This window comes from Pongo abelii, chromosome 6, assembly GCF_028885655.2.
Source record: "Pongo abelii isolate AG06213 chromosome 6, NHGRI_mPonAbe1-v2.0_pri, whole genome shotgun sequence".
In the NCBI taxonomy this organism is placed as follows: domain Eukaryota; kingdom Metazoa; phylum Chordata; class Mammalia; order Primates; family Hominidae; genus Pongo; species Pongo abelii.
Window position 1 is genome coordinate 57,408,409 of NC_071991.2, and position 15,004 is coordinate 57,423,412.

Consider the following 15,004-nt stretch of genomic DNA (forward strand, 5'->3'; position numbering starts at 1 on the left):
AACTTTGAACAAGTCACTTTATTCTCTGGACCTCAGTTCCCTCATCTATAAAATAGGGAGTATAATGCTCAGATGAGAGGTGAATGTATAAAATAATAAACATAAGTTATATGTTTATTTTCGTTATAATTAAAACTAATCAATCAATACTGCAGAGGGAGTAAAAAAACTAAAAGGAACAAAAACGTCCAACTGGTCTATATCCCTTGTTTGGCTTCACTCATTTCCCTACCCAACCTGGACTTCACTATCAGTCAATCATCTCAATAATGTACTCGAAACCACCATAGTATCCTTTGTCCTCTTAACTTCCCTTCCCATTCCCACCCTTTTCCAACACCCAATTTGAATGACAGCCACTTCTGGCACTGTTGACACAACTCCAGATGCTGAATCTCTCTGGAAAAAGTCATAAAATTGCTGCTTAGTAATCTTCTGGTTAAGCCACTCCAATTCCCTATGACATTCTTCCACAGTAGCAAGGCCAATTATCTATACTCAAGCCCTCCCCAACTTTTCACATATGACCTTGCTCCTCCTTACTGAGATGCCATAGAATGAGTGCCAGTTCTAATTCAATTGACTGTTGACATATCCTATGAATTCTACTTATGGATTATTACACACAACTTACTTCCTTCTCCACTTTAGGCTTTCATTATCTCACATAGAAAATTAGGATAGTCTAAACGTTCTCTTTGCCTCCATTCCCTTCGAATTCCAATTTATCTTACTCAGCACTATAAGATTAAGCTTCACTTCTAAACTTTATTACTCCTTACTTAAAAACTATCCCTCAAATATTAAAACAATCTACAACATGATCCAAACTAACCTTTCCCATTCATCTTCTAAAACTGGTATTTGTAGCTGGGCACGGTGGTTCACGTCTGCAATCCCAGCACTTATTTAGGCTGAGGCGGGTGGATCGCTTGAGCCCAGGAGTTCGAGACCAGCCTGGGCAACATGGCAAAACCCCGTCTCTAAAAAAAAATAATAATAAATTTTTAATTGATAGGTGTCCCAGGCAAATCAAATTCCTTAACACTTTCTCAAGCATACTACTTTCCCATCTTCATTCCTCCTCCCTTACAATTGCTACCCAGGCACTCTCTTCCTGCCTGCTTGTCAATATGGTGTCTATCAAAATCACTCTAGAGGGCAATTTGCAGTACACATAAAGTGCTTAAAAACATACAATGCCATAAACATGGTGATTCTACTTCCAAGAACTTACCTTATGAAATAAGTAGACAAAATAAAGATAGCTAGAGATCTTTATTAAGTGTTAATGATAAGCATTTAGCAACAATGTAAATTCCAATAGTAAGAAACTGGTTCAATGAATATATACACACACTATGATGCATCAGTAGTGTATATATTTATTATACACACATTATGCATGTGTATAATTATTTGTAATTTTATTACATGTAGCTATATACCAATATGTTAACAATAGTTAACAGTAGGTAAAAGTGTTAAGCATGATTATTTTCTTCCTTGAGCCTTCCTGTATTACCTGAAATTTTTACTACATGCCTGAACTTCCTATTGAGTTTTAAAGTTTTATGCTGGCAAAAAGGATGGAAAGGGAATTAAAAAGAAGATTTTCTTTTCTTTTTTGCTGAGAGAAAACTTACAATCCTTAAAGTGCACAATGAAAGAAGTATAGTTTAGCACTGCCAAAGCAAAAAGGCAGCAGCAGGAATGACCAAAACTGAAGCTGGAAATAAAATCTTATACAGGAGCCCTGTATGGCTCTAGGTTATTTGGTCTTGGCATTATTCTATAGATGATGAAGAACCAATGAAGAGTTTCAAACAACAGAAAGACATGTTCAGGTTTCCATTTTACAGCTTATATAGAGCAGTTAAAAAACAAAGGTTAGAGGCCAAGAATGAAAGTGGGTAAAACAGCTGACCTATTGCAATAGTCTTGGTAAAAAATATGGAAGGCATGAACTAGTGATAGTAAGGATTTAGAAATATGTAAGCAATAAAATGGTTAGAACTGATTGTTTGGATGTGAAGGGAAAGTCACAGGCTTTTGGCTTTAAAAAAATGAAAAAATATAAGAAATAAACAAGTAGTCTGCAGGAAAAAGGTAATAATTCATCTTCCTGAAACATACTTTTTCAAACAACCTATACATATACAAAGACTTCCCACTGCCCTTTAGAAAAAAGTCCATAAACTGTCTAACACTGAAGGTCTTCCATAGACAGAATGAAACTTATCTCCAATCTCATCTCCCACAACTTCCCTAACTGAAGCTTATGCTCTAGTTAAACTGACTTACTCATTCTCATGAACATTCCTACCTCTGAGCCTCTGCTTATACAGATTCAGTATCCCTTATCCGAAATGCTTGAGACCAGAAGTGCTTTGGATTTCTAAATCTGTCAGATTTTGGAATATTTGCATTATACCTACTGGTTGAGCATCCCAAATCCAAAACATAAAATGTTCCAATGAGCATTTCCTTTGCACATCATGTCAGCATTCAAAGTTTTGGATTTTAAAGCATTTCAGATTTCAGATTTTCAGATTTAGGATGTTCAACCTGTACCATTTTCCTGCTGGAAATGCCCTTCTTTTTCCTCAGTCACATTTCTGTTTTCTTCCTCTCTGCTCTGTTACTACAGAAAACATCAGTTCTCAATCAGTATCTTTAACTTGATACCAGTATCTTCCATAAAATCGAAACTACTACTGAGGCCAGGTGCGGTGGCTCACACCTATAATCCCAGCACTTTGGGAGGCTGGGACAGGAGGATCACTTAAGCCTAGGAAGTTAAAACCAGCCTAGGCAACATAGTGAGACCCTGTCTCTACAAAAAATTTAAAAATTAGCCAGGCGTGGTGTTGCGTCTATAATTCCAGCTATTTGGAAGGCTGCGGGGAAAGGATCACTTGAGCCCAGGAGGTCAGGTTGCAGTAAGCCACTATCCCACCACTGCACTCCAGCCTGAATGATAGAATAAGACCCTGTCTCAAAAAATAAGAAATAAAATTTAAAAACTACTACTGATTTCATAAAATTGTTACAATGAATGTTTCTCCATTTTGGGATTTGACAAGCCTAAAAAACTGACACAAAAAGTAAATAGCAAATAACTATTATGTTGTATTCAGAAACATCAAGAAGTGAGGAATTCAAAGAAAGGAACTAAGTCATTAAATGCCAAAACTTTGTTTTGTCCAAATGTTTTTCTGCCTTCCCGTCAGGCTGGACTTTTACTTCTAGACACTTTCAATGTGCCTAATTTCTAGCAGCTATTCATTTCTTTCTTCCTTGTTGTTTAACTTTATACAGATTAGACAATCAAAATTTCAAGCCCATAAAAATCTTAACTAAAATAAAACAAACTGATTCTGAGGAAGACTACAGAATAACACAGGAGAAAAGTGAATGTGTTTTACTGTTTGGACATTCATGACATTATTTTGACTGCTCAGAGGACATTCTTATGTTTTGGTTTTCCACTACATTTTGAAGAGTTAAAATTGCCAGAAAAAGTCCTGCACAGTGAGGTGTACCACTGTAATGATCACCTTTATTTTCAAGAAAGTATTATACAAAATCACTGGTAAAACATAAGAACTGGAACTCCTGCCATCAAAGAGTTTACTATTCAGTCATGTTAAACAGAATACTTTAAAACTGTGTAATACAAACAGAATACTCTTAAAATCATGTAATACAATCTGAGCAATATTTAAGCCATGCAGGACAGTAGAAGGGATAATAACATGGCTGTCAAGCTGTATAAAATTTATTTCAAATGACTGGAAAAAATGGTAAATAATATAAGAACCCAAAGAAAAAGATCTTTTTTTTCTTTGTAATGAATGGAGAAAATAGGAAAAGAAGATTCTGAAAAAATTTTCACAAGTCCTTAAGTGAAGGTAAACTTTTTGATCAGGGAGAGGAAAATCTGGTGAAATGGAGTTCCAAACATTCATTTTATCTACTCCCCACTGTTAAATATTTCATGGTGATGTTTACAAAAATGAGTCTTAATGCAGAGTTAAGACAAGGCAAGTACAACCTACTTATCAATCTGTTTTAAAAGAAAATTATAAGTGTTTACATGGAGAACACATTCAGAAAGCTTTCTTACCTTGAATATACCAACCCAATCTTTTGGATGTGGATGAATATATGGAGTTAAGGTGTAATGACATTCCAGGTGTGCATTAGGAAGGTAACTCTTGGCCACATTTTGAAAGATGACATGGGCAAAGTTGGAAGTCTGTAATGGGACTTCTTGAAAGGATGTCATTGTGAATCTGAAACAAGAAATTCATACAAGTTAAATTATACCAACTAAGAATAAATTTATGCCTTTAGAAAATACATAATATTTAATATAAGTTTCATGAATATTTGCATGTCATAATTAAGAAAATATATACTTTGTAAATACTGGAACTTCTTAAAAATATGATTAAATATAAAAATACAGACAAACTGGAAAAATAACTAAAACCCATTTGGCTCAGAAAGTTATATGGGCATTTAAAAGTTAAAAAACCAAAACCAAAAATTAACTCTCCTGGAAAGCCTAGCCCTCTGCTTCTATTTAAATCAAAAGCAAATGAACCAGAGGTGTTTTCCTGCACACGCTGCCAATATAAACCTGCTGGCTCCTAGTAACAAACACCAAGAAACAGAAACAAGAACAGTTAAAAGTCAGTATTTTACTGGCTATGGGTCAATTAACTTTTCCTTCCTATGTAGAACCCTTGAGCTTCATCATTTTCCTCCCTAACCTAGCCCATCCCATTCATCTCTTCCCCTCTCCCTAGGTTTTGGGGTCCTATAACTAAACCTGATGCTAACATCTCTGTGCCTACATTCCTGCCCTTCTAATCCCCTGGACCAGCATTTCTCAACCCTGGTTACACATTAGAATCATTAGGGGCCTTTAAAAAAAAAAAAATAGATGACAACAACTTTTTGGGATTGGGGCCTGGGAGTGTGTGCATGTGTGTCTGTGAGTGTGTATACAAATATACATAGCCCTGCCCCTACATCGCCCCAAGTAATCTCAATCCTGTATGCAACCAGAAAAGAGAACCACTATCCAACAACTTCTACCTCTCACTCATTTCCACAGATCCCAGACCCAGCCTGTCTTCTTGGGCTTCTGGTACAAGCTTGTTCAAATCTCTCAAACCATGTAAAATTTTAGCTGGTCTAGTTGAAATGGCTCAGCCTATTTGTTCTTCTCTACCTATAACAAACCTATCATTTCATCCTAGGTCCAATGATCCTACCTTGACTTCTAGTATTCACGTACCCTTTCCACATGTTTACTGATTAAAATAAACTTATATTTAAAAATAAAAATAAAAGTGTAGTGTTAATAAAATACATACTGTTGAAAATCTCTTAGAGATTCATGAACGCTCACTGGCTTAGTAAACACCAAGGCACTGGATAGCAGATGAATGGTGAAAGTAGATTATAAAAACTGCAAGATCCAAATGTTTTCCCTATTTTGTGCTCTACTTTTGAGAAAACAGAAACAAATGAGGATTTACGCAAAAAAGCAATCTGTACAGTTTGTCACAGGCTCCGTACAATCACTAATTCTACAATACACATAAGAAACTATGACTGTCCTGACTACACTTGCTTGAGTCATTAAAACAGGCATCTCTGTAATAATGGGGAAAACTGGGGCAAGGTTTTTGCTAACCAAATTAATCTAATTTACTTCACAAATCAATGAAGTTTCTACAGAGCAAGCACAGCAGTAAGGCTCTACTCATATTTTAGCCATTAGTAAGAAGGCTTATTGCTAAGATCTAAAACAGTGTGCTTTTACAAGTGTTTCTTTTGCTGACCTGTTTGAAATACTAAGGCAAATTTTTAAAGTTTTGTAATAATAAGCACTTTAAAAAATACCAACTTTCTTCTTGTGTCACCTCTGCTTCTGTTATGGCCAAAGTCCTGCTTTACTGAATATAATGGATATCCCAAAAAGAGACTGTCAATCATGAACCTGGAAACCACTGTAGAGTATCAGGCTAGTTGTCAGCCTCTCCCTACCTGAGGTTTGCAAAGCATTCCAAGGTAAAAAGTATATTCAGTAGCAATCCTCCTTTACCTCTGCACTAATAAAGGGACTTTGCTACCAGCAACCATATTTCATGGAAAGACTTAACTATGAATACTCTCTAGCTGATAACCTAAAGCCATCAGAAAAATGAACAGGTAGCATTTACAAACACTGGAGAACTCTGCCTAAAATAACTGAAGAGTTCTATTATTTTGTTTCTTTGAGTTGTCTGAGCTAATTTGGGCTCCCAGGGAGGTCATGATACTAATGAAGTCATTAATGATCATCTCTTTTCAAGTCAGTGGCTTCACAAAGGAAAAAAAAAAACACCAATTCCAGTTCTTTAAAAAAAAAAGAAAAAAAAAACCAACTCACTATTGGTTATAAGATACCAACAAAAGAAACTATAGCTAAATCAACTGAACCAACATCTATTAGATACAACTACTAAAACTGAATTAAGAGAATAATATTTTTCTATGAAGCGAGTGAATATTCACGCTTCCTTTAAGAAAGATATACTAGCTTAGAATAAACGTCCCATGTTTTTAATCAGAAGCTGATTAAGAATAATACTTTTTTCTTAAAATTTAACATGTCATTTCCTAAAATAAATTAAACCAACAAAGCTGTAACTATTTTTTTTCTATAAAACAAGGCAAAAGTGTTTAAACTTGTGTTAACCTCAATTATAACAGTTTTTTAAAAATCCACAATCCAACCTTATACTTTTAGTTCACTGAAGTTTTTGAGCTACAAAATAGCACATAGGTATACATATATGTATTTGTATATGTTTACAAATGCATCAAAAGGAACTCAAGAAGTATACACTATAGAGTTAATAGTCTTATAAGGGATGTGTGTAAAAAGAAGACTTCAGGATTTTAAATTTTACATCAATTTATTGTTTGAATTTTTACAAGTATATATAAATGTATTATTTCTATTGTTTTAAATAGCCCTATTAACAAGAAATTCCATTTTTAAACCCTCCCCTGAATTTCACATTTTCTAATAGAAAACACTAGTATTTCACTTTAAAATATAGTATTCACAATGTTTACAAGTCTGAAACGTAAAATAATTTGTGATTATCCTATTAATGGCCTTCATTAATCTCTCTCCAACACTCCAATCTTTTTAAAATTTCATTGCTATAATTATAGAAATATTTTACAAAAGTCATTCCAGTACCTTGTCATTTTTTACTCTTCTTATTAAATTACAATATAGCTACTAATCATTTAAAAAGTTTACATGGATGAATGCAATCTAAATATAATTATGTCATTAATCAACCCATTTTAAATAATAAAATTTTTAATTCCCACATAGTTCCTCTGGTTCACTCCTCCTACAGATAACAGACATAGACAGGCAAGCTTATAAAAATGTTGGAATTCACTGAGAGAGTGGAGAAATAATATGCAAAGTCACTGCATCACCTTGTGGTAATGCCTGGGAAGTGTAGCTTCACTAACATCCTGAGAAAAAGTACAAACCTCCTCTCAGTTGGAGAGAAGTACACTGCCTACACAAAAAGGAAAGTAGAAGCAAGCAGCTTTACCATGTCAAATTCTGATTCCCCTTCTCTAAAGTGCATCTCCACAAACAGGAGTATAGTAAGTAGGCAAGCCAAGGATAAGTACAAAACGTCCAGTCAACAATTAAGGGGCCAGACACATTTGGCTGGGAAACAAAATCAGAAATGCTTATACATGCTGGCTGCAGTGCCCTCTTCCAGGTTTCCTACTACATTTCCCCAAGTTCCAATGCCTCTAGAATTTCTTTATGCGTGTTATGCTGTAAACTGTATATTATAAAGTCTTAGGTCTAAATTCCAATTTTACTATTTTGCGAATGTATTAATGTCTATAAAAAAGACAAATAATACATAGTGGGCACTCAGTTATGTATACAGCTAAAATAAACATGGGGTGGGGGCAGGGAAGCATTTCAATGTTATCTTTACTTACTCCTCTTGTAACTTTTTCAAGCCCAAAGCAGATTTGACTTTTGTGGTAGTATTTTTCCAGTGGTTCCCAATACTTGTTTTACTTTAGCCCAAAAATGTAAGCCTTAGTGAACTTACTGAAAAATAGACCATAGTAAGAACTTCTGTACACTAAACATATGAAGCCAAATTAAGCTTTTTAATTTAGATAAATACTAAATATAATTTGCCAGTCCTAACAATTAGAATTCAAAAGTAAGATAATTTTGTTATGTGTGATAATATAATTATGGTAATTCTGTGTTTTTCTAAAGTCCTTTTCAGTTAAAGATACTAAACTAGGCCGGGAGCGGTGGCTGACGCCTGTAATCCCAGCACTTTGGGAGGCCGAGGCGGGCGGATCACGAGGTCAAGAGATCGAGACCATCCTGGCTAACACGGTGAAAGCCCATCTCTACTAAAAATACAAAAAATTAGCCGGGCGAGGTGGCGGGCGCCTGTAGTCCCAGCTACCCGGGAGGCTGAGGCAGGAGAATGGCGTGAACCCCGGGGGGCGGAGCCTGCAGTGAGCCGAGATCGCGCCATTGCACTCCAGCCTGGGCGACAGCGAGACTCCGTCTCAAAAATAAAAAATAAAAAATAAAGATACTAAACTAACTGTAAGTGAAATGTCTTGATGTCTAAGATTTGCTTTAAAAACTCCAGGGGAAAAAAATTAATGTTAGAGGGGGTAATAAAACAAGATTAGTAAAGTGTCGGTTCATTTTACTGTTCATTCTCCTTTGTGTATGTTTGAAAATTTCTGTAATAGTAAAACCAAAGCAAATAAAGAAATGAAACAGATTAGTAACACTCCACATATGACCCACTGTAGCAGAAACACTGCATTTTAGAATATGAACGCTTTGTACCCTTAGAAGTGTAATTCAGGTAATGGTTGATAGAGTTACTGAAAGTTTTTCACATCTTCAGCTAAAAAACCTTTAGAATTATCTCCAAACTTTAATCCGATAGGACACACAAACATATGAAAGGAAAAAATGTCCAGCATTCAAATAGTTTCCAATTATTCACACTGTGGCTCAAAAAAAGAAAGACTAACAACTCTCAACAGACCTCTGCTCCCAAAAAATGTAATCAGCAATTTTTCTAGGAGGCAACAGCAAAAGCCCCAGTCTATTAATTTGCACCCTTGCAGACATCCCTATTTCCAGAATCCTTTACACCTGAGTGCCAAGACATTCCGCCCAGGTGTCCACCCGCACCACTTTTATTTACTTTTTAGATTTTATAAGTTGGTTTCTAAAATGCTATGATATCGGCCCATACATATTAGGGGAGAGGACATTTTTATCTTCTTCTAAAGATTTGGGACAAAATAAGCTTTAAAAAGACAGAAATGCATAAAGCCCAGATTTAACATATCCATTCCAAAAGAATACAACAAAATCCCCAAAAGTATACAAGGAGCATCATTAGGATCTTTCATGATTATTTTAACATTATTAAAAAGGCTGAAACTTTGAATTCCAAAATTTTACTTTTGTTATGGAAAAGGTATTTGCTGGTTAACTCTACAAACATGGCTGCAGTGAGAACTATAAACAGCGGTCTACAATTTAAGAACGTGATGGGCTGGGCGCAGTGGCTCACGCCTGTAATCCCAGCACTTTGGGAGGCCGAGGCGGGCGGATCAAGAGGTCAGGAGATCGACACTAGCCTGACCAACATGGAGAAACCCCGTCTCTACTAAAAATACAAAAATTAGCCGGGTGTGATGCCGCGCGCCTGTAATCCCAGGTACTCAGGAGGCTGAGGCAGGAGAATCGCTTGAACCTGGGAGGCGGAGGTTGCAATGAGCCGCGATCGCGCCACTGCACTCCAGCCTGGGAGACAGAGCAAGACTCCGTCTCAAGAAAAAAAAAAAAAAAAAAAACGTGATGACTAGAAAACAAAAACTACAATGTTCTTTGAAGTTGAACAATCAGTTTGAAAAATAAATAAATAAAACCTTATTAGAAGTCGGCATCATCAAACAATCCTTCAAGTTTACCCTTGAAAAGAACAGAACGAAAGAGAAAGGCTGTCCTAAGCTCCTTCCCTAAACCCGAAAAGCACTTTGAGGACAATCGACCCACTTTTAGTTTCTATTCAAATGATCTCTTTAAATCCTTTTGGAATTCAGCACCAAACTTGTAACTAGTAATTGTTCGTGCACAGCTCGTAGAAATTTTAACATTAGCAGAATGCAGACAGTTGAAAAATCAAGATTTATTTTCCCATCTAAAGCCTAACATAATAGCAATTCATAACCACTGTGTGAAACCGGAAACCTAACACTGTGTATGTCTAAAGTCAAATGCCAGTGTTTTCTAACAAAACTTTTACCAATAAGGTGTGTACACACACCCACACAGACGCACGCTAAGCTCTATTTTTTACTAATAAGGGGTACGCGCGCGCGCACACACTAAACTCTAGCCACAGATTCCCTAAGCGAGGAGTGCAAGTCGGTCGGGACGAGTCCACGCCTTGCGAACCGGGCGGGATGGGGAATGGATTCCAGGTGAAGCAGGCGATCAGCCAGAACCGCCAACTCCGCCCGCGGCCCTCAAAAGTAGGCGGCGCAGGGAGTCTCCGCCCACTTCGCCACCGGCGACTCAAAACAAAACAGTTGGGTTTCTCTCCGCAAAGGCAAACCCAAGCGTCCTTCTCGGACGCGACCTACGTGTTTTCTCAGCTTACTGCGCCGGTAACACCCACACTGCCCTCAAAACAGTCACCCCAGAGTTTAGCCTTGGATACCAGAAGCTTTTCCTTCGGGGGGGTCGCCAGCGTCACAAGAGCCCCCGTCCCACACACCTCCCCCAAATCGCGAAGGCCTGTCCCGCGGGCCTCCCACCGCGTGGGGCGGCCACCCGTTGCTATTCCAAAACTCCACGGCTGATCCGAGTTGCCCACACCCCCGTCACAATCGCAGTCTGGAAAGGAAGGTTTGTCTTCGGGAAGGAAAGCCTCGTCACCACAGAGACCTCTCCCGAGACCGGCCAGGCCCCTACAGTACAGGGGCTGAAGGGTGTACCACGAGCCCTAAAAGAGATGCAGCTGGAGTCCGCCCCGCACAGGGCGCTGGGGTGGACCGGGGAGGCGCCTTACCCAGTGGAAAGACTCCCGGATCAAGGGAGAAAGTTACACAGGCTTCCGATCCTGATCCGCCATCAGCCGCCGAACCTCTTCCGCCACTACCGCCTACCCCCAAAGACCGGCTACACCTCCCCTCACAGCCCACAGTAGGCCTTGCGTCACTTCCGCCCACGGGGCGGTCTCTTCCGCCTCCTGGCGGGTTCGCCGCGCCCCTCCGCGACGACACGCCCCCAGCTCACTCCGCCGCGGGACGCGTCATGCCGCGGGTAGTGTGGTTCTCTCCTTACTTCCTCCTTGCTATTTTCGCTCAACTTAATCGCAGCAAAACAATGCGTCTGGATTTACATTCTGATTTTATGTTATTATTTTGACATACGAAATGGGGAAACACACGGGAGGTTTAAGTAACTCACCAGCGATGTGGAAAGGGCAGCTCAGAGGTCCATGAACAGTACCGTATCCCTGTCTGCGTCTCAGTCGGCCTAAACTAACCCACCGATTTTATAGATAAGGAAATAGCCAGAGAAGCAAGGGAGTGACCACACGGCTAGGGCTGCAAACCCCTGAGCTCCAAGACTGTCTCTCAACTCCTGGCCCAGTCCTGTGCTTTTTTGGCTACGAAGTTTTGTTCACTGAAAGCTCCTAGGAGCTTTTCAGTTCTAATGCCCTCTGATTCTATTTGCTCTCGCTCCAGCAGAGGCCTCTTTTCTAGCCGCATTTCTGTGAGTTACCTGCTTTTGTTATCCGTATCATTTTCCGTGTGTGAATTTTGTCCCGCGTTCTGTTATTTCTAAAATCACTTTTGCTTGTTGTATATGTTGCTTTCCTATATTACACATTCAGTTTGAATCGTAACTCCACAGAAGCAAATGTGTCCCATTCGAATTCATCATAGTCTTCTCTTGCGGTAAAACCCTGTTAAAACTTGCAATAGCACCAGAAAGGATATGTAAATTAGATCACATTAAATGTTGAAGCACATTCTAAATACAGAACATTCAAAATTATCTTTCATATACTTTCATCTTTACTTCCAGTTATTTCAGAAGACATTAGCTTTGATAACATAGGTTCTCAATATTTACAGACTGATTTGTTTCCTGTATTGACATTTTTGAACTTGGTCTTGTGCTGGGTATTATACGTGATCATAGAATTTCAGAAGAACCTTAACAGATTATTTAGTCCCAGTCTCCATATTTTATGGATGAAGAAAACGGTGTGAATAATCAACATAAGTTATCACTCGCGTTACTGGTAGCAACCTTCTGGTAGTAGAAATAACTGTGTCCCTTAAGAAATGTAAACATAGCAGTGAATTTTATAAGCACAATTTGTCAGAGATGTCACTCTTTGTATGTTTAAATCACATTCCTATTTATATGTAATAAATTTTTAATTACCACTAATTTTCAGTTAATGAAATCAGAAAAACAGTATGCTTAATAAAAACCATAATTGAAAGACTTTTTTTTTGCCCCGGGGGGGACGGAGTTTCGCTCTTGTTGCTCAGGCTGCAGTGCAATGGCGCGATCTCGGCTTACTGCAACCTCCGCCTCCCGGGTTCAAGCGATTCTCCTGCCTCAGCCTCCCAAGTAGCTGGGATTACAGGCAACAGCCACCACGCCCGGCTAATTTTTTTATTTTTAGTAGAGACGAGGTTTCGCCATGTTGGCCAGGCTGGTCTCGAAAGACATTTTCACAGGTATTTTTACTTTGTTATTTTTAATTATTTCTTGAATTTTTAGACGTTATTTTCCCCAGGAAGGTATTTGTTCTGGAATTTTAGCTTGCTTCATTCATTTTAATAATGATCCTTTAATTTTTAGACCACGTTTTTCCCACCAAGATAAATAGATGCCCTCTTAGTATTTAATTGAATTTCTGGGTTTTGGGGGGGTAAGGTTTGGGTTTTTTGTTTGTTTGTTTTTTGAGACAGAATCTCGCTCTGTCACCCAGGGTGTAGTGCAGTGGCATGATCTCGGGTCACTGCAACCTCCACCTCCCAGATTCAAGCAATTCTCCTGCCTCAGCCTCCCCAGTGGCTAGGATTACAGGCGCACACCACCACGCTGGGCTAATTTTTATATCTTTAGTAGAGACGGGGTTTCTCCATGTTGGCCAGGCTGGTCTCCAACTCCTGACCTCAGGTGATCCGCCTGCCTCAGCCTCCCAAAGTGCTGGGATTACAAGCATGAGAGACCGCACCCGGCTTTAATTAAATTTCTTAAAGTTAGCCTATTATGTGTATGGCAGTGGACTATGGCTAGAAGAGATATGGATTCACTTCCTTTAAGTGAAATCTTTCTGCCAGATGGATTTCAGAATTCAGAATTTTTCAGACTTTAGAGAGGTGTGCTTTATGTGATATTCCTCACTATCTGGGGCAGCACTCACAGTCAACTTTTTTTTTCCGGAACAATTATGAATATCACACTAAGATAAATGAAATGTATAGTCTCACTCAGGTCAAATTTTTCAGGTCAGGTTCTGACACTTTGCCCTTGGGTTCAGGTCAAGTTTTAATGACAAATGAGTCAGGTCAAACAGGTTTTGCCACCAAATGTTGAAAAAACATTTGATTTTCAGAGCTTTTTTTTTTTTTTTTTTGAGACCACTCTCTGCCCTCTGCCCTGTCACCCAGGCTGGAGGGCAGTGGCAAGATTTCGGCTCACTGCAACCTCTGCCTCCCAGGTTCAAGCGATTCTCCTTCTGGGATTACAGGCGTGAGCCACCGCGCCTGGCCAATTTTCAGAGCTTTTTAGATTTCAAAATGGTGAATATTGAGAGAATTATTGGAAAGTAAATCAGTGAGTAACCCATGATTTTTCTGGAGCAACTACAGTGTCAAGTAGTTTCTAGGCAGTTGTCCTGTGTTTGATTGGGAAAATATGCTGACTATATTTAAAAGGCACTGTTCTTTCATTACAGGAACTTATGATAGCAAAGGGAAGAAAAGAAATGAGCCCATGAAAATGTAGGTAACTAAAGTGTAAATGAATAAGAAGACAGACATTCAGAGATGGGAGAAAGTACAGGCTTGTGTTAGCAGTACGCTTTTCATGGGGGAGGCAGGCCTGGACTGTCAAAGTGAGGTATGATTTCGATGAGGAGATGGAGGAGGAGGACTTTCCAGTCAGGATTTAAGAGCTTGGGCAAGGGAATCAGGTAAGAAGAAAATTGTTAACCAAAAATAATAATTTTCTCCAAAGTTCATTCATTCACCATTGTGTCATATTGCTTCTTACTAAGAGGATTTTGTTCATTTACTATGTGCTCTGGGAAAAACAAGGAATCAAGCATGGTTTCTTCCCTGAAACTGCTTAAAATCAGGTCAAGATGTTACCGGATGGTATAGATAACTGTCAGATCTGCAGGAAATGGACTATGAGAAATAAAGTAGAAAGATATACAGAATAATTAATTTTGAAATTAGACTTTGTAAAAGAGATTGGTCTCTAAACTTCAAAAGACTGATAAGATTTGAAAAGATGAAAAAAGGCTTACATAGTGAGAATAATGTAATTTAAAAGGCACAGATGGGACAACTAGATAGCAAAACATGGATTGAAAATTTTTGAAAAAGTTCAAATAGACATGTTTTATTAGAAACATTACAGGTTTTAAAAGCCAGGCAAATGAGTTGTTCTCCTTTCTTAGAACAATGGTTTACATTAGAATTTGTATTAAAGATTCCTTTTGTTATAAATGATTCTTAATTAAAAAGAGAAAAACACCTTTGTAAACCTTTGTTTTAAAAAGAGAGCTTTTTTTTTTTTTAGGCAGAGTTTCACTCTGTCACCCAGGCTGGAGTGCAGTGGCGCAAT

General features: G+C 38.4%; 2 protein-coding genes across 15 annotated transcripts in view; one reads left to right on the forward strand and one right to left on the reverse strand.

The window, feature by feature from the left end:
• The window catches only part of TAX1BP1 (Tax1 binding protein 1), a 90,378-nt gene extending 79,054 nt beyond the window's left edge, over positions 1 to 11,324 (reverse strand). For 13 of the 14 annotated variants that reach the window (XM_054559105.2, XM_054559103.2, XM_063725614.1 and 10 more), the window contains exons 1-2: positions 11,190 to 11,324; positions 4,130 to 4,298 (exon numbers count right to left, since the gene is read on the reverse strand). In XM_054559105.2, coding sequence (XP_054415080.1) covers positions 4,130 to 4,291 — 162 coding nt within the window. In that variant the 5' untranslated portion in view covers positions 4,292 to 4,298; positions 11,190 to 11,324. 14 annotated transcript variants of the gene reach the window in all.
• Positions 10,582 to 14,510, forward strand: LOC129060720 (WAS/WASL-interacting protein family member 1-like). The gene is made up of 3 exons (XM_054560771.1): positions 10,582 to 10,822; positions 10,869 to 11,443; positions 14,109 to 14,510. The coding sequence occupies exons 1-3, from the start codon at positions 10,582 to 10,584 to the stop codon at positions 14,148 to 14,150; spliced, it is 858 nt and encodes a 285-aa protein (XP_054416746.1). The 3' UTR covers positions 14,151 to 14,510.
• Positions 14,511 to 15,004: the final 494 nt, after the last annotated feature.

Coding starts and splice junctions, on each gene's coding strand:
- LOC129060720 (XM_054560771.1), top strand. CDS start 10,582: ATGGGGAATGGATTCCAGGTGAAGCAGGCGATCAGCCAGAACCGCCAA. Junction 10,823..10,868: donor CTCAAAACAGTCACCCCAGA/GTTTAGCCTTGG, acceptor GGGGGTCGCCAG/CGTCACAAGAGCCCCCGTCC. Junction 11,444..14,108: donor CGGGACGCGTCATGCCGCGG/GTAGTGTGGTTC, acceptor CTTTCATTACAG/GAACTTATGATAGCAAAGGG.